Source organism: Gouania willdenowi, chromosome 17 (genome assembly GCF_900634775.1).
Source record: "Gouania willdenowi chromosome 17, fGouWil2.1, whole genome shotgun sequence".
In the NCBI taxonomy this organism is placed as follows: Eukaryota; Metazoa; Chordata; class Actinopteri; order Blenniiformes; family Gobiesocidae; genus Gouania; species Gouania willdenowi.
In genome coordinates this window covers 20,189,913-20,211,376 of record NC_041060.1, presented here as the reverse complement: position 1 = coordinate 20,211,376, position 21,464 = coordinate 20,189,913, and the positions used below count along the sequence as shown (strand labels likewise).

Genomic DNA, 21,464 nt, shown 5'->3' with positions numbered 1-21,464 from the left:
TGTAAAGGGGTTTATTTGCGGGTGCAAAGTAAAATAGCGTGTGCAATTTCCCTGGTTTAATTCTATGGGACATGCACATGATAAATTGCTAAATAAAGTTTGTACCAATGCAACGGTTTAGGTAGAATCTAATAAAAGACATAAATTCGTACAAATAAAACTATTTATTTAGCTTTTAACATTTCTTAGTGCAGGGGTGATTATCTTCTATAGAGAGATTTACAGTATATACCATTGTCTATAGTTCACCGCTAGAGGACACTGTTGTCTATCTGTGTGATTTCCTGAGGTGAAGAAGAAGTGTTGCCAAAATGTATGGTTTCCCGCACTTTAGGAAGTTTAAAACTATAATTATATATTAATAAGCCGTTAAACAAAACAAAAGCTTTATATCTGTCATGTATACACTCTAAAAAAGCCCTAAACAGCCCTAAACAGGCTTTTAAAGAGAAATATCTGCGTTTTACATCAGTTTTTGGGTCCCCTGCATAGCCATTCTTTTCAATACTTCTCCCGCGTTTAAACCAAAACTCATATGTATATTTTTTTTTTAAAAAAAGAAATGTTTTTCCCTTGTTCTATTGACAGAATACACATTTTCCTTTCATTGAAAGTGGGATTTCTTTCACAACTACTGTCACAAATGTTTGTGAACCTCACAACTTTGTTTTCTTCCAAAAAACAAACTATGGTCTCATTAAAGTAGCGCAAATTTGTCGAAAGAATGTATAAAAGCCTTTTTTTAAACAGTGTCTTGAAATGGAGATTTAAATCTATAAATCAGAAAAGATGACAAAGAAATGAGATTAATTAAAGCATATGAAAATAGCATTATTTAATGAGCATTCTCAATTATTTGGAGAGGAGTGATAATCATTCTGTTGTACATTTGTAAAAAAAAAAAAAAAAAAATACAATGCAGTTATTATATTCTAAAAGTGAGTTGTACTTTATTGCTAGTTTAACTTTATTATTGATGATTATTATTATTATTATAAACCTAAAGTCTCTCAATAAACATGAACGTATTTATACTATTATGCTTTGTGCTGCTGTGCAGTGTTGTAATCTGAAATGTTATTTCGCTGGGCAACATAATACACTGAATTATTATTTAATTATATTGAATTATTGAATTATTTAGAGCATCCAATAATTATTTTGGACCGTGGGAGGAAACTAGAGCAAACGACAGGGATGGTTGTCAAAATTTGATCAGCCTCATTTAGTCATGTGTGTGTTCAAAAAGACCATAGAAAATATTATTTTCATATGGACACATTTCAGGAAAACTCACATATAATATAAGCTCCCCAAAAAGCACAATTTTTCAATCAAAAGTTCAGGAAAAGTGGTAAGAAAAGTAAGACATGACTTCCAACTGAACTTGGAAACATACTTTAATATTTTACCCACGTGCTAATCGAGTCATTAACTCAAAAACCTTATTTGCCCATCACCAAACCTCCAAAGAGTGAAACTTGAGCAGAGGACGAGGCGTTGTTCATAGAGTGGCACTAAATAGGAGGGTTGATACCACTTGGCATCCTGTTGGACGACAGCTCTTATTCTTTGTCCGAGGGGCTGCCATTCACAACGAGGAAAACGATGAAATGCTTCCATTATAAAGGGGACCAAAGGGTTCGATGGCAGCCCGACACCTGATCTCCTCTTTGGCCCTGGCCTCCTTTTGTCAGAGTAATTCATATCTGGTATAGCTATGTAAAAATACTGCTTGTTGCTGCGGCAGCGATGGATGTGAAGCGTGGGGTTTGTGCACTCAGACATGGGGAATAAACAGACCATCTTTACAGCAGAGCAGCTGGATGCCTATCAGGTGGGTTCCCTTTGTTTTGTCATTAATACATCATCTCTTTTCATACTCATACAAAAGTATTCAGACACTTGTGTTGTACATATTAATGACAGTTGAAAAAAAAAGTTTTTTTATATATTATTGCATTGATAAATTTTTGTAAAAAAAAAACAAAAAAAACATCATTTGAAACTTTGCAGCAGCGTGCCAAATTATAAACTGACGAATATCTGTCAATAATTTCAAATTTTTATATATATATTTATATATTATCGCTCAGCTCCTTATGACCTAGAGTTTTTAGTTCATTTGGTGAACCCCATGTGTTTATAGAATAGAATATGATTGGAATATGTTTCAACTCAGGAAAATTCCCAAAATTCCTTATAAGAAATGTAACTGCACATCTTGTGTCGCACCTTTTCACAAACGACTCTCGTGAGATCAAATTAAATGAACAAGGCTGGGTTGACCCTGGTCAGTTTGTCAGTCCGTCATTGGGTGAAAACACAGAATCAATCAATCACAGGAAAGGAAACACACACACACACACACACACACACACATAAAAATTTGAGAACCTATTTCAGTCTATCATTAATGCTGTTGGGGGTTTTCCAAGAAAGCTGGAGAAAAGTTCCACAAATTCAGGCCGAATAAAATGCAAACTCTGCATGGATTGAGTGGGATGCACGAAAAGAATGGAGACCACAATGACACACCAGGGGCCACAAAAAAGTGGATCAGAACAAGTGGTTCTGTGATTCAAGGGCCACATTTTCAACATTATTGTCAGTATTTAATAATAACAAATCTGAGTAATAAGCAGGATAGAGAAAAGGCTTTGTGTGTTTTTGCTTTTGTTTTATGTGTTTTTGTTGTTGTTTTGTGCGTTTTCGTTGTCATTTTTGTGGATTTTTTTTCATAATTAGTGTTTTTTCTTGTTTATGTACTGTATAGTCCTTTTGTATATTAATATTGTTGTTTTGTACATTGCTCTGTTATTTTTATGCATATTTGTGGTCTTTTTGTGTGTTTTTGTTGCCCTTTTGCTTTTGCTATAGGCTATATTCGGTTGACATTGGCATTGGTTTTTCCAATGATATGTGCTGTTGTTTGAGATATTTTCAAAATAAATATGGCAATTTTTCCATAACTGAAGTTGAATTAGTTTTCTTATTTTGCACAGTTGATGTTTTAGGTGGAATACATCAAGTATGACTATATCATATTAAAATATATACATGTATCATAAGAAAAGTAGGGTTAACATGTCAATAATAATAATAATAATAATTATTATTATTATATGGATATATATAATTTGACCTACAATTGGTTGGGGGAGGGGGTCTATGTACAATATATCAGTTAATAACAGAAATTGGAAATTAAGTGGACATTATCGGCATATTGGTAAAATGCTAATATTGAACATCTCTACCTTTTGTGCTTTTTTCTGTAATTTTTGGTGTTTATGAGGTCATGATGTGCCACACATAATTAAACTGAGGGTCACATGTGTTTTTAATCTATACATTTTTTTTTTATTTTGGTAATTTTTTGGGACAATGCTTCAAATTTCTTGTTCTGTTTTTCAACTTTGTGAAGCAGCGACACAAACAACCACACCACCCCACAAACGAAAATGAAAATAATCAAATTGAAATTAAACATTTGAGAAAAAAAACGCATGAAATACCAACAGATAACATTTTTAATTAAAAGAAAACAAAAAAACAAACAAGGTATAGTAAATTAATTTAAAACATAAAAACAGTGATATATTTTAGGTGCTGCAAAACTAGCATCAGACGTATTAGCTGCATGTGCAATACACTGATTCGGCCAAATACATCATTCAAAATATATATTTCATATAATGTTTATCTTCAAAATAGTTATTGGTTCCTAAAATCCTTAAGTCCAGTCAATTTTAAAATGCAGTACTACGTTCTTTATGATATTCATGTGTATTTCCAATTTTGCTGTGTTTGCAGGACTGCACATATTTTACAAGAAAAGAAATTCTCAGGTGAGCGTCTCCACTTTAAGCATGAATATGTGCATTTTATTTTTCAGTGTGTAAATATCCTGGTATACAGTATGTGCACCGATGTAACACACCCTACAGTTAAATTTTGTGATGTTGCGCTCAATAGCATGGTGTAACTCTAAACTACAGAGCTTTCCTTATGTGGGGCCACAGAGAACAGACATAACATTTAAATGATAACTTTAGAGTACAGTGTGTGATTGCTGAATGATCGTATTTCAAAAAAGATGAACATTAAATATTTCAAACCTTCCACAGACTGTTCTACCGCTATCGGGATTTGGCACCGCAGCTTGTTCCTCTTGACTACACCAACCACCCAGATGTGAAGTTACCATATGAGCTGATTGGCAGCATGCCAGAGCTGAAGGTAGACCCACTGGTCCGCACACACCCCGCAAATTCGCTCTCTCTCCCAGTGTTGCCAATCCATAATTAATGACCAGCTAATCGACAGAATTCTCTGAAAGGTTATATGTAACTCAATCCCTTTCAACTTTAGGAATGCTGGTGAGTCCTAGAGGGCACACACTGTTGGGAATGAGACGACCACGTGCCTCTTTTAGAAAACCACTGGAAAGTAAACAAAGTGTGGTAGCAGGGCGGTACGTCACAGGGAAAGAGAAAGTGAAGCAGGCCAGGTTATGGTTTCCCTCAGACTCATTTATTATTCCAAAGAGTTTTGTGCCATAAGAGCCTGTAGCCTTCAGGGAGTCCCATGGTGGATAAAGACCAATTAGCTCAGCTTCACAGCAGCATTATCCGGTTACTTTTTCATGATGTCAAAGACCTGGGCCTCAATTTCATAGACTTAACAAGGTGCAGGAATCCTTCATCTGAGATTTTAGTCAATGTCGACTATAGAGCATCATAGTTTATCAACATCTATGTTCTAGCCCGAAGGTGCTCTATTGGATGGAGATCGTGTTGAACATGGCAGTTTCTCATGGTTTCAGTAGGGGGCGGGACAATAGAGTTACCGTAGTTACATTACGATAGACAATAATGGGCTCACGATAACGATACAATGTTTTCAAAAGAGAAAAATTGCTCTTTAATGAATAACTATGCTTTAACTCAGGACATATTTACAAACTTACTCTGAGTATAGAAAAAACAACAACCCAATAACATAAGAAATAATTTTTATTCCTATTTCAAGTGAAAAAAGTGCCACTCTGCAAATAGAGGGGATGAAATTGTATCTTTCACTCATGGCCCTTGCGATTTCGCAATGTCACTCTCACCATCAATGATAGATCTTGTGACATTTGCGATTGTCGAACAATATCTCGTCCCACTTTTAGGCTTCAGCTTTGTAAAATGGGCAATTGTACACAGTGGTCAATAAAGGACTCAGATCCTCAGTAAAAACTTTTAGGTTCAAAGTACCTTAAAACACCTTTCGTCCCCTTATTGATGCATCTTAACAATGTTCACATCCATAAAGATTGAGGTATTAGATTATTTCATTTATTTTGCCTATCCAAGTGCATATGAGACTGTGTTATAAAGATCTCTCCTTGATAATTGTTTTTTCTTCTCCTAAAAGAAGTGTTCATATGACCTTTAGCACGACCACAATGTCCTAATGCCCTTTAATGCAGATCTACGACTAAGGTGCATCAATGTTAAGCAGGAGGTGAATAAATAATTACTTCTTCAATAAATCTATTGCTGCTGGTTCAGTAAAAGCACAATGGAAGAATATAAATGTAGAATATGCATTTATGTTATCATGTGATGCGATACCCAAACAGGGACAATGTTTCCCCCTTTTTTTGTAATTCTATTCGGAGGAGAATGACTCAGCATGTCCTTCACGCCGATAAAGCTTCAGTGTCTCTTTTCAGGACAACCCCTTTCGCCAAAGAATCGCTGAAGTCTTCTCTGAAGATGGAGAGGGAAACATGACCCTGGACGACTTCTTGGACATGTTCTCAGTCCTCAGCGAGATGGCTCCGAGGGACCTGAAGGCGTACTATGCTTTCAAGATTTACGGTAGATTACTCTTGGAAGGATTGTGCCTTTTAATCAGAGAAAGTACGAGCAAGGACATGAGTCAAAGAAACATTTCGTGTGAATCCCACAAGGGAGGAAGAAGTGGCAGAAGACTAATGACTCCAACAAATGTTTCATCAGAAAAAAAAATACATGACACAACATAAGAAAGAGATGATTTAGATTTCCGGATGGTTACAAGAAAAATTGTAATATTGGTGCTACAAAAATTAGAAAAATTGTCAAAAGCGCGAAGGCAAAATCATCCAATTCAGCCCAAAGAAAGACAGAAATTATAGGTGTGATCAATATGTCAAACTCTATAATATACAGTGCATTCGGAAAGTATTCAACCCCCTTGACTCTTTCTACATTTTGTAACGTTAAAGCCTCATTCCAAAATTTATCACATTCTTAATTTTTCTCATCAATCTACTCGCAATACCCCATAATGACAAAGTGAAAAAAGTTTTTTTTAGGATTTTTTGCCATTTCATTAAAAATATAACATGAAAATATCACATATACTTTACATAAGTATTCACACCCTTTGCTATAACACTTAATACTGATCTCAGATGCAACCTGTTTCCACTGATTGTTGTTGAGATGTTTCTACAACTTGACCGGAGCACACCTGTGGTAAATTCTACTGATTTAACTTGATTTGGAAAGGGGCACACCTGTCTATTTAAGGTCCCACAGCTGACAGTGATTGTCAGAGAAGAAACCAAGCCATGAGGTCCAAGGAACTGTCTGTAGACCTTCGAAACAGAATTATATTGAGGCACAGATCTGGGGAAGGAAAAAAAATTGGAGCAGCATTGAAGGTCCCGAAGAGAACGGTGGCCTCCATCATTCAGAAATGGGAAAAGTTCAAAACCACCAGGACTCTTCCCAGAGCTGGCCGCCCATCCAAACTGAGCCTTGCCTCAGTAAAAGGCACATGACGGCCTGCTTGGAATTTGCCAAAAGGCATGTAAATGACCCTCTGAACATAACAAAACAGGGATTCTATAGTCTGATGAAACAAAAATAGAACTATTTGGCCTGAATGCTAATCGTCACGTTTGGAGGAAACCGGGCACTGCTCATCATCTGACAAATACCACAGTGAAGCATGGTGGTGGCAGCATTATGCTGTGGGGATGCTTTTTGGCAGCAGGGAGAGAGAGACTAGTCAGGATACAGGGAAAGATGAATGCAGCAATGTACAGAGACATCCTGGATGAAAACCTGCTCCAGAGTGCTCTGGACCTCAGACTGGGGCGTAGGTTCAAGTTCCAACAGGATAACAACCCGAAACACACAACAAATATAACTAAAGAGTGGCTTTGGGACAAGTCTGTGAATGTTCTTGAGTGGGCCAGCCAGAGCCGAGACTTGAACCCAGTTGAACATCTGTGGAAAGACGCTCTCCATCTAATCTGACAGAACATGAGAGGATCTGCAGAGGAGCGGGAAAAAATCCCCATATGAAGGTGTGCCAAGCTTGTAGCATCCTACCCAATTAGACTTGACGCTGTAATTGCTGCCGTATTTGCCTCAACAAAGTATTAAATAAAGAGTGTGAAAACTTATGTATGTAAGTCGTGGCCGCTTCTCGATGACAACGCCACCTAGTATTTTATGAGAGGCTAGGAACTCTTAGAATAATTTAAACAAGACAAGCAGTGTAATCAACCAAAGATACAGTTTAACAGGTATAATAATTAATTTATTGCAAAGATCTAAAATAACACCGTGGGTGGTGATGCCAGCAAAAAAAAAGGTTTAAAACATTAAAAGTTCATCCCAACGGGTGAGGAAGAGGGATGGTTGGCGGAGCTGGATTGTAGTCCCGTTCCTCTTCTTCCTCTATGGCGGAGCCTACACTGGGACAAAAGGCCAGAGACAGTGAGGTGTCCCCTTTCACAAAATCGTTTATAAGCCAGTGCAGTCAATCCCGCACGAGTACTAAAACGGTACTTACACACGGGGGCAGAGATACTCTGCCCGCCTGCTGTGATCGGCGTCGTACTCTGGCTTCACAGCCTCGCTGCCGCTGCTTCGGAGGCTGCGCCACTGCCGTCGCTTCGGGGGCTGTTGCTGCCGCTGCTCCGGGGGCTGTTGCTGCCGCTGCCGCTGTTGCTTCGGAGGCTGCGCCGCTGCCGTCGCTTCGGGGGCTGTTGCTGCCGCTTCGGAGGCTGCGCTGCTGCCGTTGCTCCGGAGGCTGCTGCCGCTACTCCTGCCGTGTTCCTTCTCCTTCTCTCTCAAAACCAGCCGGTGCCTTCCCGTTACCCGCTCCTCTCCGTTCCGTAGACCGCTGTCTAGCCGTTGCCTCCCCGTTACCCGCTCCTCTCCGTTCCGTAGACCGCTCCCCGTCAATTGTCCGCCCCCAGCTTTTATGCTCATTGGATCAAAGCTGATTGAAAAACAGTCTGCCACAGGTGTGAGGGTCCAAGTGATTAAAACAGGAAATAACAAGCGCAGCAATGCACAACAGTAAGAACACTTCAAAATAAAAGCGTACACACAAAAAAGCAAATTAGTTGTGCAAAATACTGGCTGCCCAATTATCATCCTGTGACATGTAAATGTGATATTTGTGTTTTATTTTTACTGAAATGGCAAAAAAATCCTAAAAATCTTTTTTCATTTTGTCATTATGGGGTATTGTGAGTAGATTGATGAGAAAAATTAAGAACTTGATCCATTTTGGAATGAGGCTTTAACCTTACAAAATGTATAAAAACTGAAGGGGGTTGAATACTTTCCAAATGCAATGTCGTTCCTGAATGCTATGCAGCCTAGTTGATAGGGTTTTTAAAGAAGTAACTAAACACTGAGGTTTTGACTGGCATGCATTTTGATTATGGGCGGAGTTCCTGAAGCAGTTAAGACACACCCACAAAAACTTCGAAGAACAATCTATGCTCACTAAGTAGCTACTCAAAACGCACTATACCTCTCTATTCACATTCTCAATCCGACCTACTCATCTTTAGTAGGAGGGGCGGGGCCAACAGTCGTGGTTTATGATGGAAGAAGCCACCTGAACACCATTGGTCTCCATCTCAGCCAATAGAAAAATTAATTTGTAATAGCCAGGTTTCAATCCATAGAAGGCAGTCACTGAGACTTTTACAACAAAATATGATCAATTTAAATACTGTGCCTAAAAAGTTGGACATAAATCAATCAATTCATACACAAATACATTGTTTTCTACAGAAAAAAAAGGTTTTGGGGTTTAGTTTCTCTATACATGAAATGATCATTGCCAAAATATTCATTAGGCGTTTCCTAATCAGGCTCATTCTAAGCTCTTCATGGTCTGTGGACTAAAAGGGGTGGACACCTCACAGTATCAGGTTAGTCTCAGAGCAGTCATTTCACCACTCTGCACTAAGACACTACTGTGGCATCAAACCCTGAACTCTCAATCCAATGCACTACAACCACATTAAGCTTGACTGATTTATTTATTTTTTGCCTATGATCCGACAAGACTTCAACAGCGATGACTTCATTTGCAAGTCGGACCTGGAGAAGACGCTGAACAAGCTGACCCGTAACGAGCTGACGGACGACGAGGTGAGGATGGTGTGTGAGAAGGTGATCGACGAGGCCGACCTGGACAACGACGGACGCCTCTCATTGGAGGATTTCCAGCACATGATTGTTAGAGCCCCTGAATTCCTCAGGTAACTTTTTTCTATTACTGTATTTGTGTTAGTAGAAGGAAACCCAATAACATAACGTATATATTAATATGGTTTTAGAATAACTTATTTTGATTTCTCTCCACAGCACCTTCCATATAAGGATATAAGGACTAATGCACCTGATGTAATGCCCATAAAAATGACAGTATTTATCAGTGTTCTTTTGTAAATCACAGAGTGATGAACCCATTAAGGTTATACAGTGCCTATCATAAGTATTTACCGTCTTGGATGATTTACCCTTTTATTGCTTTGATAAATAAACCAAAGCTTAAAAAAAAATGGCTTTTTTTCCTACAAAATTGTATTGGAAATAACTGTTTAATGTCAAAACAGAAACAGGCTTCTACAAAGTAATGTGAAATAAATAAAAATACATGAAGAAAAATGATTGTTTGCATAATTATTCACCCCCTAGAAGTCAGTATTTAGTAGATGCACATTTTGCTGTATGTAGCTTTACACATGACAATAAAGTATAATATATATTCTATATTAAACCGCAGTTTGTTTTAGCTGTGAGGTAGTATGAGAGGGAGGAGCTCACTTTCTTATATAGAGCCAGGATTTTCAGGAGGAAGAGTGTCCGCCACGTGACGTCATATGACGAGAAAAATCCAACTCGCTCATTTGGAGCTGACTTTTTACAAAATGTGGAAAAACAAGGGAGGGGTGAAACAGAACTTTTTCAACTTTGACCCTCTGAATGAGGCTAAAGGGATGTATATCACTGTTGCAAAAACCATTATAAAGTGAAATTTTCATAATACTGCTTCTTTAAGTCTTGCACATCTGCACACTGCAATTTTTCCTCAATTCTTCTTTACAATGTTGTTCAAGCTCCGTCAGGTTGTGTGGGTATCGGGCATGAACAGCCCTTATAAAGTCCAGCCACAAATTCTTGATCGAGGTCTTGGCTTTGACTCTGTGTCTTGTTGTAAAATAAATCGTCTCCCAAGATGTCTGTTACAAAACAAAAAAAGAGAAATAACAAAACTTCTGTGAATGCAACCATGTCAGAAATAAACTGAATAAATAAAAAATAAAAATGTTCTCTTGCAGACTGAAAAGGATTTCCCCCCAGGATTTCAACATATTTTGCAGCATTCATTTTTCCCTCTACATTTAGGAGCCTTTCAGGAGCCAAGAAACATCCCCGCAGCATGATGCTGCCACCACTATGCTTCACAGTGGGGATGGTATGTTTTTGGTGATGTGCAGTATATGGTTTTTGCCAAACATCACTTCTTGTCTAATGGCCAAAAAGCTAAATTTTGGACTCATCAGAGCAGAGAACCTTCTTTCATTTGGCCATGGAGTCCTCCACATGCCCTTTAGTGAACTCTAGTCAAGACCTAATATGGGCTTTCTTCAACTTTGGCTTCCTCATTGCCACTCTCCCATAAAGCTGTCCCCTCTCAGCAGTCATAGGTGTCTTGGTGGCTTCTTTCAATAGTCTCCTACTTGCATGGTCACTCACTTTATCAGGACAACCTGATCTTGGCTGTTTTACACATGTGCCCTATTTCTTCACTTCTTGATAAATGTTTTCATTGAACTTCATGGGATGTTCAGTGCCCTAGATATGTGTTTGTATCCATCCCCAACTTGTACCATTCAATAACCCTTTCCCTGAGTTGCTTGGGGCGTATACTTCTGTTTTCATGGTGTAATGTTGGCCAGTCACTGGACCTGCTAGACACAGGTGTTTTATACCTCAATCACTTTAGACACACCCACACCCAGGTGATCCTCATTTCAATAATTGTGAGACCTGGCAGCAATTAGATTGACATCCATTTACCATTAAATCTAAAGGGGGTGAATAACTCTGCAAACAATTATTTTTCTTTAAATATTTTAGTTTAATTGACATTACTTTGTAGAGGTCTGTTTGTTTTCACATTAAACAGTTATTTCCAAGAGTGTTGAGTGTGAAAAAAGCAATTTTTATTTTAATTTGATTTATTTATTAATGCAGTAAAAGGGTAAATCATCCAAGGGGGTGAATACAACTGATAAACACTGTAAATATCATCTGATTTGTGTTTTACATCACACAGAGGTTCTGTAATAGTGGACAACAAAAGTTACAAATGTTTCCACTTCCTCACAGCCATTAAAAACACAAAGCAACAGAGATTCATTGTTTTATTTTATTAATTCAAAAGTACACATATCTACAAAGTGTAGATACATTTGTATGGATTTAGAAAGTACAGTACAACTTAAGTAATTATCTCTTTCAAAGGTGATATATACAATGTTTTCTTTCTCACGCTTTCCCAAATGTTGGTCACATTATAAACGATGTGGCTGCAAACAGAGTTGTTCGGTATATTCTGAGATGACAGGAATCTCAAGGAAAAAGATATGTCCGAGCCTTCAATAGGTTTCATAAAAACAATGCTCTTTATTGGTCAGTTTATGGTTTAAAGCTGCAGACGAAAGCACTGGAACTCATCCTCCATTCATGTAGAAAGTTCTCTTAACAGAGCATGAAGTTTAATGGCTCAGTAAATGAAACAGAAGCAAAAAAAAAAAAAAAAGTAAAATAAACCTGTATTTAAAATATACAAGTCCACCACAGTGTGAAAATGATTTTATATGCACAGGTCCAAGACTCACAATGCATAGCTTACTTATAACAAGTTATGGGGGTGGGGGTGCTAGTATTTAAGACAACATATTGGAAATTCCAGAATTAAAAACAATGCAGGCAGGCGGATGCATAATGTACTGTGCATGAAGGAATGTGAGTTTAACACGAGGGTCCCACTGGGATTCAACGTGAATAAGAGCGTGTGCAATCACATCACAGTTTGGAAAATGAGTTTTGTCTTGTCTGAATAAAAAAATAATATTAAAAAAATACTGAAAACACATTGATTTGTCATCCATGTGGCATCTAATGCCCTCTAGTGGTCAAACTGAGGAGTCACTGGTAAAGACGTGTTTCTGGTGAAATGGTGAAAAAGGACAACTGGACTTTCCTTGAAGCTTTTCATTTCATCCAAAAGGCTTTGATATTTCTGAAGAAGCCTCATGGATCAGCAGTGACACATATGAATGTAAATTAATTAATTTGACCTTAATGGATTATGAGAGTTTCATGTATAAACAAAGGATATAGAAAGCTGCATATGAGGCCTTCAACAGCTTTCATGTAAACAAAAAACATCACTTTAACCCCATAATGCCTTATTTAACAGAGTGGATACAAGTATATAATTATTATAAATCCAAATGTCTAAAATATGATAAATAAAAATATAATATATAACTAGACCTATTTTGCCCAAGAAAATGTATTTGTGTTGGTTTTTACTTTTTTCAAAAAAAAGAAAAGTTGTCTTGAAACATCACAAGTTCATTTTATGTTTTTTAATTATTTGATGTAATTACCTTTTTTTCTTTATTTATTTTTTTTTTTTTAAGGTCGACACAACCACCAGAATTTTTTGATACTTTTTTTTAGTGATTCAAGCTTCACAGGATTACAATACAACGTGGTAGAGCAAGAGCAAAAATAGTGGAAACTATCCTCATTGCACCTGCTGTACACTAGAAGAAAAAAAAATAAAAGCATTAGGCCATATCTATGCTGCCATTACAAACATTTTGTAGAGGTTTAGAACGTCAAAAACATTTGTCCAAATTGTACAACTTTATTGTTGTATTGCTAAACTACCACTTGGCACAGACTACACACTGAACACAGTTTATTGGTAAAGTGCAAGGAGAGAAAGGTCTGACTTGGGGGGAAACCAGAGACGTCATTTAGCTCGTCAGCATGTCAGATTTAAAACATCTCACGCAACGACAAGGAGATAGACCAAATAAACTGCCTTCTTCTTTTGGGTATTAACAATTACTCAAAATATCCATTTAAATCACACAGAGTGCAATCTCTCGAAATATTGCACAAAGAAAAGTACAACATGAGAGTATGAGCATGGATGCAGAAGCTGAGTCAAACGTACTTTTGCAGATAAGTCAGCTTTAAATTGATTGGTTGGAGGCAGTGCAGAGAAATGATGGTTTGGTCCACCATGTGCTGTGTTTGTAACGACACTAAAGATCAAGCCTCTCGGCCTCTGGTTGATTTACTTAATAAGATAAAAATTATTGCCTGTATAAAAATGTGTGTGCAGAACAACGATGTGCTGCATTAACAGAAAAATCAGCTTTTTACGGACCATCTGGATAATGGTTGGCCAGCAGCCAGGGACTCTGAGCCATGAAGACAGCAGAATGCCTTAAAAAAGTGGAAGCGATGCAGACCTGGAAGCTTTGATAGAAGGAAGGAGGAGGTCCTTCGTCTGCTGACATCACAGCTTATGTGGACTGAGAGGCCGTGGGTGGCGGAGGAGGGGTGATGGAGGAAGAGTGGAAAGCAATCACAGTCCATGGATGTCCAGCCAGTGTTGCAAGGCCTCAGACCTCAGAGAAGGCTGCAGCGGAAGAAGCTGCTCTTTTTCTGAGGCTCAGATATCTTCACGCCGTGACTGCTTCCCTGTGGAGCGTTACCCTCCTGCAGCAAAACCACAGCACACACAACAAAAAAAGGTCATTTTTCCACTGTGTTGGTCAAACTCATAAGTATATTATTAGATGGATTAACCTACCCACTACAGATGAGGAAAAAGATAAATATAAACCACAACTTAAAGCTGATATCTGGAGTTTCTGGGAGAGGACGTGTCGATGTCTTGTCCTCCAACAGCTGCATTTCCTCCCCTGCCTCTGCAATCTACCAGTAGCCACGCGTCAACATTTGTGCACGCGCTTCGCAGAACACGCGGTCGCATCAGGACGCATTGATATAGGTCTATAGGTCATCGAGGCGATGGACATTTCTGAGGTAAGAGCAAGGGGTGTCCCGATCTGATTTTGATATCGGGCCGATATTGGCCTGAAAACACATATCAGATTCAAATTTCCGGATTTACCGATATTTTGTAATGACTTTATTTGTTTAATTCATTTTATTTAATTGTAGAATACTGTAGATATTATGTTGAAGGTTAAAATTTATGTAATCAATTGTTTATTAATAAATGGGTCAGTTTTTCTCATACCTACTGTTGCTGACTATTGTTCTCTGTTTGAGTAACATCACTTGATCAAGCCATTTCTAAAATTCCACACTACAAAATAAGTAATTATTAATTTTTTAATAAATAAAAAAAATAATTGTTAAACGTATGATTCATGCTGATATTGGATTAATATCGGTATCGGCCAATACGCAAGGCTGCAATACCGGTATCATATCGGAAATAAAAAAGTTGTATCGGGACATCCCTAGTAAGAGCTTCGGAGCGCTCCTCCATGACGCTATGCTGCTAAAGTGTTTGCTGTTGTGACACGCGTCCTCGTTTCCGTGCAGTTTACGCACACGCATGCCCTTTAACAGAGCCCGCTCCAGGAAGTCGAAGCCTATTGGCTGGGCGAACTCGGCGCTCGTTTCCATTTATACGGGTTTAATCGGAGTCTATAGGATGAAGGCGGGTCTTATATACATTGATGTACTGTATATGAATGACCACCTACAGTTAAGTAATTTTTCAAATATAAAAAAATGATACATAAACAGATTTTTCAGAAACTCCGGATATCAGCTTTAATATTAACAGTGAAATTACTACCAACTGAACTGAAATTCAATCCAAATGTGTTGTATAATTGAGATAATACCAAATATAAACAGGATACATATGGCCTGTAATAATGCACAGTTGAGAGCAATAATAAAATAATAACAAATAAATATAATAAAAATAAAATAACTTGCCATCTAATGAGATGAGGTTTTTTTCTTACCAATTTTGTGTCCATTTTTGATTTGATGTCTCTTGCAAGTGTCAAAAACGCCTGTGAAAGAACACAAGAAATCATTTAGTTATAGTCACAAGGTCAGCAGTGAATTTAAAAATAATGGAAAAATGTCAAAAAATACATTATGAAATGTGAATTTAAATCCCAATGTAGTTAAAAAAAAAAAGGTCATATATATCAAAAGAAAAAAGTTAACACTTTAACTGAAAAGTTTTATACATAAAGCTGACATTATGGTGTCATTATTATGACATAAGACCTGTCATCAACAGGAATAAGGTGTCATGAAGGCTGTCATTAGAGTGATTGGGTGAATGAGCTGATATGTAAAGCGCTTTGAGACTGCTTCAGTGTGGGGATAAAGCGCTATATAAATCAAGTCCATTTACCATTAAGTTTTGTTCACTAAATTATGACACCTTTGGAGCTATGTTGGCATTTTTAGGGTTAGGTGGCGGAATCTAGTGGGGTTAGGTCAGGTTAGGGGTTAGTAGGGCTGTGCAATTAATCAAAATTAGATTAAGCTTTTGATTATTACACCCAACAATTAAAAAAATAACATAACCGAGAAAAAATGACTATAATTATATATATTTGTTTTACTTTACAAATATTTTATTTGCTGAATAACATAAAAACATATGTACTGTAAATGCTTGGTAAAAAAGCAAGGCAAGTCAAATTCTCTTGTATTGGGTTTGATGATGAGGACCTAGAGCAAAGACATCACATGCAGGAACTGATTTGTTTTGTGCAAAAGTGAACATACCTGATTTTAGGGTTTGAAGGATTTTATTAATGTTGAATAAATATATTTTACATTGTTTTGTAGAAAAAAGAAATCACTTTTTGGTTGACAAATAATTGTTTGAATAATCGTGAATTCAATTATGGCTAAAATAATCATGATTATTATGTTTTCTATATTCGAGCAGCCCTGGGGTTAGGGTAACAAATGACACTTAATGGCAGACTTCAGCCTTCATGACACTTTAATCATGCTAATGACAGGTTTTATGTCATAACAATGACAGCGTAATGTCAGCCTTTATGTATAAAACTTCAAGTAATGAGTTATCGAAGAAGAACAACCTCTTATAAACCTCTCATAAACAGAAAAAAAACCACTTCCATTACTCAGTTTATGGGACTCCACATCCCACAATGCAATGCATGAATCTTTTCTGACAATGTCAATAAGAGAGTGTTTATAGTGGAAATCAAAACAAACTTTCAAGCGGCAAATTCAACCATTTATATTGTTTTTTCGAGCAAATGATCCTGTATTTATTGATGTACGAGGCCTACACTACTGTATATATTGATCTAATAAAATACTTTTGATTCCAGGAGCTCGCAGACATCCATAACACATTTCAGAGCACAATAACAATGGCACATTAACAAACATTAAGTTTGAATGCCATATGGTAACACACATAAGAGCCAGTGTCGTAACCCTGTCTACTTACACTTTCCACGTTGATGTTGGATTTTGCGCTCGTCTCCATGAACTTGATTCCATACTCCAGTGCAAGCTGGCATAACACAAAATAAAGTAGATACATATTAAAGTAACATTAAACTACCTTTCATCACCACCGCTCTAGCTCTTTACCTTCTCTCCCCTCTCTTTGGACACCTGTCGCTTATCATTGATGTCACATTTGTTTCCAAGGACCATCTTCTCCACATCAGAGGAGGCATGCTGAAAATGGACAAGGTTTATTTCACCAGTGTTTCAAAGACGTACACACACGCAGAGATTTTAAGGTGGAACCACACCTCCTCTATATTCCTTATCCAATTTTTGATATTTTCAAAAGACTTCTCGTTAGTGATGTCGTACACAAGCATGATGCCCTGTCGGACGAGAGCACACTGTTTGAAATCAAGTCATGTAAAGACAACAACACACTGTCAAAAATAAACACTGAAAGCCCAGGGCTCACCATGGCTCCTCTGTAGTAGGCTGTTGTGATTGTTCGGAAGCGCTCTTGACCAGCTGTATCCCTGGAAAGGACATCACCAGTTTAAAGGACATTTAAACTCCACAAGCTGACTGTAAACGGCTGAACAATTACCCAAAAGTCAGAAAAATGCAGATAAATTACCTTGAAATTGAATACCTAAGTGTAGTGATGGTTTATTAGACCAACCTTCACATCCCAGGCCAAGCTGGACCCTCTAACATGCTACATCCAGGCCCATGAACCACATGTTTGATACGATTGTTGAAATTCAGACTATCTTGCCATATATTTCTAAATGGGTACGAAGGTCATTTGCAGATTTGTCAAGCTTAAATTAATACCACAGAAGGGTACACGTACCCCCAATTGAGAACCACTACATTACAGTACATACCACAGTACATTACCTGTGTATATCAATGTTCTTTTTTCATGTATCAGCTATAAGCAGATACATCAGCCTGGGGTACATGAGTACGTTGCACGATCTACTTAGAAACAGTTTGATATCAAATTTTAAATAATAGAAGAGAAAAAAAACCCTTCACAGTCCTTTTTACGGTCAATTTCAAACAAGTTATGTGTGAAAAAGAACATTTTTCAACACCCAACAATAGATTTTGGTTTGATCCTCTTAATTAAAATCAGACATACTTTATTTATCCAAGAGGGAAATTATTTTTTCTTTTTTTACAGATGCTCCAGAAATATTTCAAATGAACTGAAGAAACACTAAAACCGTACATAATTAAATAAAAGACTAGGGATGTCCCAATACAACTTTTTCACTTCCGATACAATATCGATTTTGCAGCCTTGGGTTTTGGCCGATACTGATATGGAACAGATACGATATCAGCACAAATCATACATACTTTTATTACAATAATTTCCGGGCTATAAAGCGCACTGTTTTATTGGTCGCATAACAATAATTTAGCAATTTTCTAAAAAAAAAAAAATCCACAGAAATGCCGCAGACTAACATAGGCCGCATCCTATTGGCTGATGAGGGTGCCCGTCAGACAACTCGGCCAATCAGAACGGGCAGGTAGGCGGGCTGCTGTACTCCTATTAGGTTTCACGGAAGTGTTCGTGTTTCAACTGAAAAGTTTCCTTTACTACATGAAGTCTCCTCCTCACTGCCCCACGTCTACATATCAGTCCATTTACAGCTTTTTATGGTCACTTTTTACTGGAACCAGACTGATACACCACTTCATCTGCTCTTCTTACCGTGAACTACCACGGAGCGATCACAGCGAGTCGGACTCTGAGTCAGAATATGGACGCGATCGCTTCTGAACAAATCCAATGTGGTGATTTGGTAACTTCATGCTGTTATGTTACTATTATAAACTGGCTGATTTTTACTGTAGACGGAGCAGAGATCAAATACAGCCTGGATACAGGCTGTATTTGATCTCTGCTCCGTCTGTCTGTCCTCCTTACGGAAGCACCGAACAAACCTAACGTGGTAATTTAACAACTTTATGCTGTTCATCATTCTATTACAAACTGCATCCACACTGCTGCTGCTGCAGCGGGCGCTCTCTTTCTCTCTCTGACAACATTTCTCTGCGTCGTTGCTATGATGAGGCTGTGTGCATCATGACAAAATGAGTGATCAGAATAAATCAGTGCGAGCAAGATCGATTTAATGTTCACGATTGAATTGTTCCGCCTGGTCTAATGTGACAGAGGTGATAGCCGCGTCACTGTTTAAGCCGCAGGGTTCAAAGCATGAGAAAAGAGTATCATAGTATAGTGAGCCATCTACACTGTAAAACCTAGAAGCTGTTGGGATAAAGAGAGGAGTTGTACAGTTTGATCTCCATAGGCAGGAATGATTTCCTGTTAAGTTGGATTTTTTTTTTTTTTAAAAAAACACCAAAAATCCTAAATCCCTTGTTTTAGACACAGGGCAAAGTTCAGGAGAACAGGCCAAACACATGTAGAATGATCAGGCATTAACTTAAAGGAATGGAGACAACTGTCAACCAAACATCTCAGTTCTAAATAATGGACAATTCATTGAATAGTTTACCACAAAATACATCGTTAATGTGAGTTCAAACTTTTAAGTTTTAAACAAACCATCTATCATATTTTAAGTGTGTGTGTGTGAGGCAGTACAACAGGTTCAGGCTACTATTGAGAAAAAAACGCCCTTACTATGACAAACCTACAACAATGTAAGAAACGTAACTTACCATATCTGTAACTTTATCTTCTTACCGTCGAGCTCTATTGTCCTAATCTTAAAATCAATGCCTGCAGACAGAGAAAAGAACCATTAATGCCCCAGATGACATTAGCTTCTTCCTGTCCTCTCACATCCTGTAAAACAAACGCAGCAAACCTAGAAAAAACAGTTTAAATGTGTATTAATACACCAGTACCTTTAAAAAATAGAAATACATGTAATAACAGCTGTCATTTGAGACATAACCATCATTAAATAGTAGATTTAAGGGCGTTTCCGGTGCTTAATCCAGAACATAGATGGTAACATTTTGCTAATGGCTAACGTTAACGGAAATAAAACACACCCCGATTAGATCATTAACACTGTCAACATGATTGTTCTTTACACAGGAAACATAATTACGGTGTTTATCTGTGCTAAACTCTGACGTATGTTGTATTCAAGAAAAACTTTCATGTATAAGTGAATATTTTAGAAAACTTATCAAATACAGGTGGAGTTTGGTTAGTGATCCAGCACATAGACGGAGGTCGAGGTGTAGCCCATTGACGTGCTGTAAACACACAGGATGACATCGAACACCACACAAAAACTCACCTATAGTAGAGATAAAGGTGGAATTAAAGGCGTCCTCTGAAAACCTGAACAGGACACAGGTCTTCCCGACACCGGAGTCACCGATTAACAGTAATTTAAACAAATAGTCGTATGTTTTCGCCATACTTGATATTATTGCGGAAATCCCGCCCGGCAGCGTGAATCTGGAGAAATGTAGCCCCCTGCTGGATTGGAATAATACAGCAGCTTCCGCTCTCAGAGCTTTTTTTTTTTTTTTTTTTTTTCAAAGAAATGTAGAGTCCACACAATTAAAGACGACGTCTCATTTATAATGAAAGCGTATCGTTTAAAGAAAAAAAACAAAAAACGAACAAACATCGACGGTAACATTTCTGATTATTTTTCTAAAATAATTAATCAAAGTAAAAGTGTGGCCCCGCCCCCTTTTAACAGGCAAACACCAGTGATTGTGTTTGGAAATGAAAAAGAGAATCTAATAAACCAAATGTCTGCTGTTTTGTTTTGGAATACTGGAAAAAAGTCCTTTAAAAAAAAAAAACTGTCAAGTCCTTTTATTATAACATAACGTGTTTGAAGTGAATCAGCCACAGTTCATTCGCGCCTGTTGTAGTTTTGTTTTACTGTTTCTGCGCACTGGTTTCTTCTTCTATGGTCTCCATATGCTCTGTCCTGTTGATCTCTCTTCTTCTGGGCTCCTCCCCATCTATGGGTGGCGCCCCCTGTGGCTGTATTTGTCGCTTCTTCTTCTTCTTCTTCTTCTTCCTCTTCTTCCTCTTCTTCTTCTTCTTCCTCTTCTTCTTCTTCTTCTTCTTCTTCTTCTTCTTCTTCTTCTTCTTCTTCTTCTTCCTCTTCTGCTTCTTCTTCTTCTTCTTCTTCTTTCTTCCTTCTTCCTCCTCCTCCTCCTCCTCGGGGTTTCTTGAGGTTGAATCATCGATGTCCCGCGAGTCTTTGAGGGAGGCAATAATCTCTGACGTGGTCTCCATGAATCGTCCGACCTTTAAACTTGATGCCATTGAAGTTGTCCATAGCGATGATGGTGCTCCTCTGGTCCTCGTAGCCCATGAAGCAGAAAACCTAGACATTCCCATCTTCTTGTCTAGACTTTCCCATCTTCTTGTCCTTCACCAAGTTGATATGGCAATGTCAAAGATGCATACAGAGCTTATTAGAAACCTCCACTCAGTACTGCAGACCATAATGTTGTCTACCTAGTCCCAGTATACCGCACTAAACTACAGAGAGAGGGTGTAGTCAAGAGACAGGTCCAACAGTGGGACAGTGC

At 37.9% G+C, this 21,464-nt stretch overlaps 2 protein-coding genes across 2 annotated transcripts; one reads left to right on the top strand and one right to left on the bottom strand.

Moving 5' to 3' along the window:
• Positions 1-1,747: 1,747 nt before the first annotated feature.
• cib3 (calcium and integrin binding family member 3) lies at positions 1,748-9,822 on the top strand. The gene is made up of 6 exons (XM_028473210.1): positions 1,748-1,837; positions 3,817-3,851; positions 4,131-4,242; positions 5,726-5,873; positions 9,364-9,559; positions 9,666-9,822. Exons 1-6 carry the CDS (start codon positions 1,787-1,789, stop codon positions 9,685-9,687), a joined length of 564 nt encoding a protein of 187 aa, XP_028329011.1. The 5' UTR covers positions 1,748-1,786; the 3' UTR covers positions 9,688-9,822.
• A 3,115-nt stretch (positions 9,823-12,937) lies between these two features.
• On the bottom strand, positions 12,938-20,399 carry LOC114479199 (ras-related protein Rab-8A). The gene is made up of 8 exons (XM_028472753.1): positions 20,201-20,399; positions 19,608-19,668; positions 17,374-17,434; positions 17,207-17,284; positions 17,040-17,129; positions 16,894-16,959; positions 15,407-15,457; positions 12,938-14,114 (listed from the first exon to the last, which is right to left on the bottom strand). Exons 1-8 carry the CDS (start codon positions 20,322-20,324, stop codon positions 14,025-14,027), a joined length of 621 nt encoding a protein of 206 aa, XP_028328554.1. The 5' UTR covers positions 20,325-20,399; the 3' UTR covers positions 12,938-14,024.
• Positions 20,400-21,464: the final 1,065 nt, after the last annotated feature.

What these genes read in the sequence shown, in the direction of transcription:
- LOC114479199 (XM_028472753.1), bottom strand. Translation starts at nt 20,324, where the DNA reads ATGGCGAAAACATACGACTATTTGTTTAAATTACTGTTAATCGGTGAC. An exon ending in AAGATAAAGTTACAGATATG is followed by an intron (nt 17,435 to 19,607) that starts GTAAGTTACGTT and finishes TGTCCTTTCCAG; the next exon opens with GGATACAGCTGGTCAAGAGC. An exon ending in CCAACATCAACGTGGAAAGT is followed by an intron (nt 15,458 to 16,893) that starts GTAAGTAGACAG and finishes GTTCTTTCACAG; the next exon opens with GCGTTTTTGACACTTGCAAG.
- cib3 (XM_028473210.1), top strand. Translation starts at nt 1,787, where the DNA reads ATGGGGAATAAACAGACCATCTTTACAGCAGAGCAGCTGGATGCCTAT. An exon ending in ACAAGAAAAGAAATTCTCAG is followed by an intron (nt 3,852 to 4,130) that starts GTGAGCGTCTCC and finishes AACCTTCCACAG; the next exon opens with ACTGTTCTACCGCTATCGGG. An exon ending in AGAGCCCCTGAATTCCTCAG is followed by an intron (nt 9,560 to 9,665) that starts GTAACTTTTTTC and finishes TTCTCTCCACAG; the next exon opens with CACCTTCCATATAAGGATAT.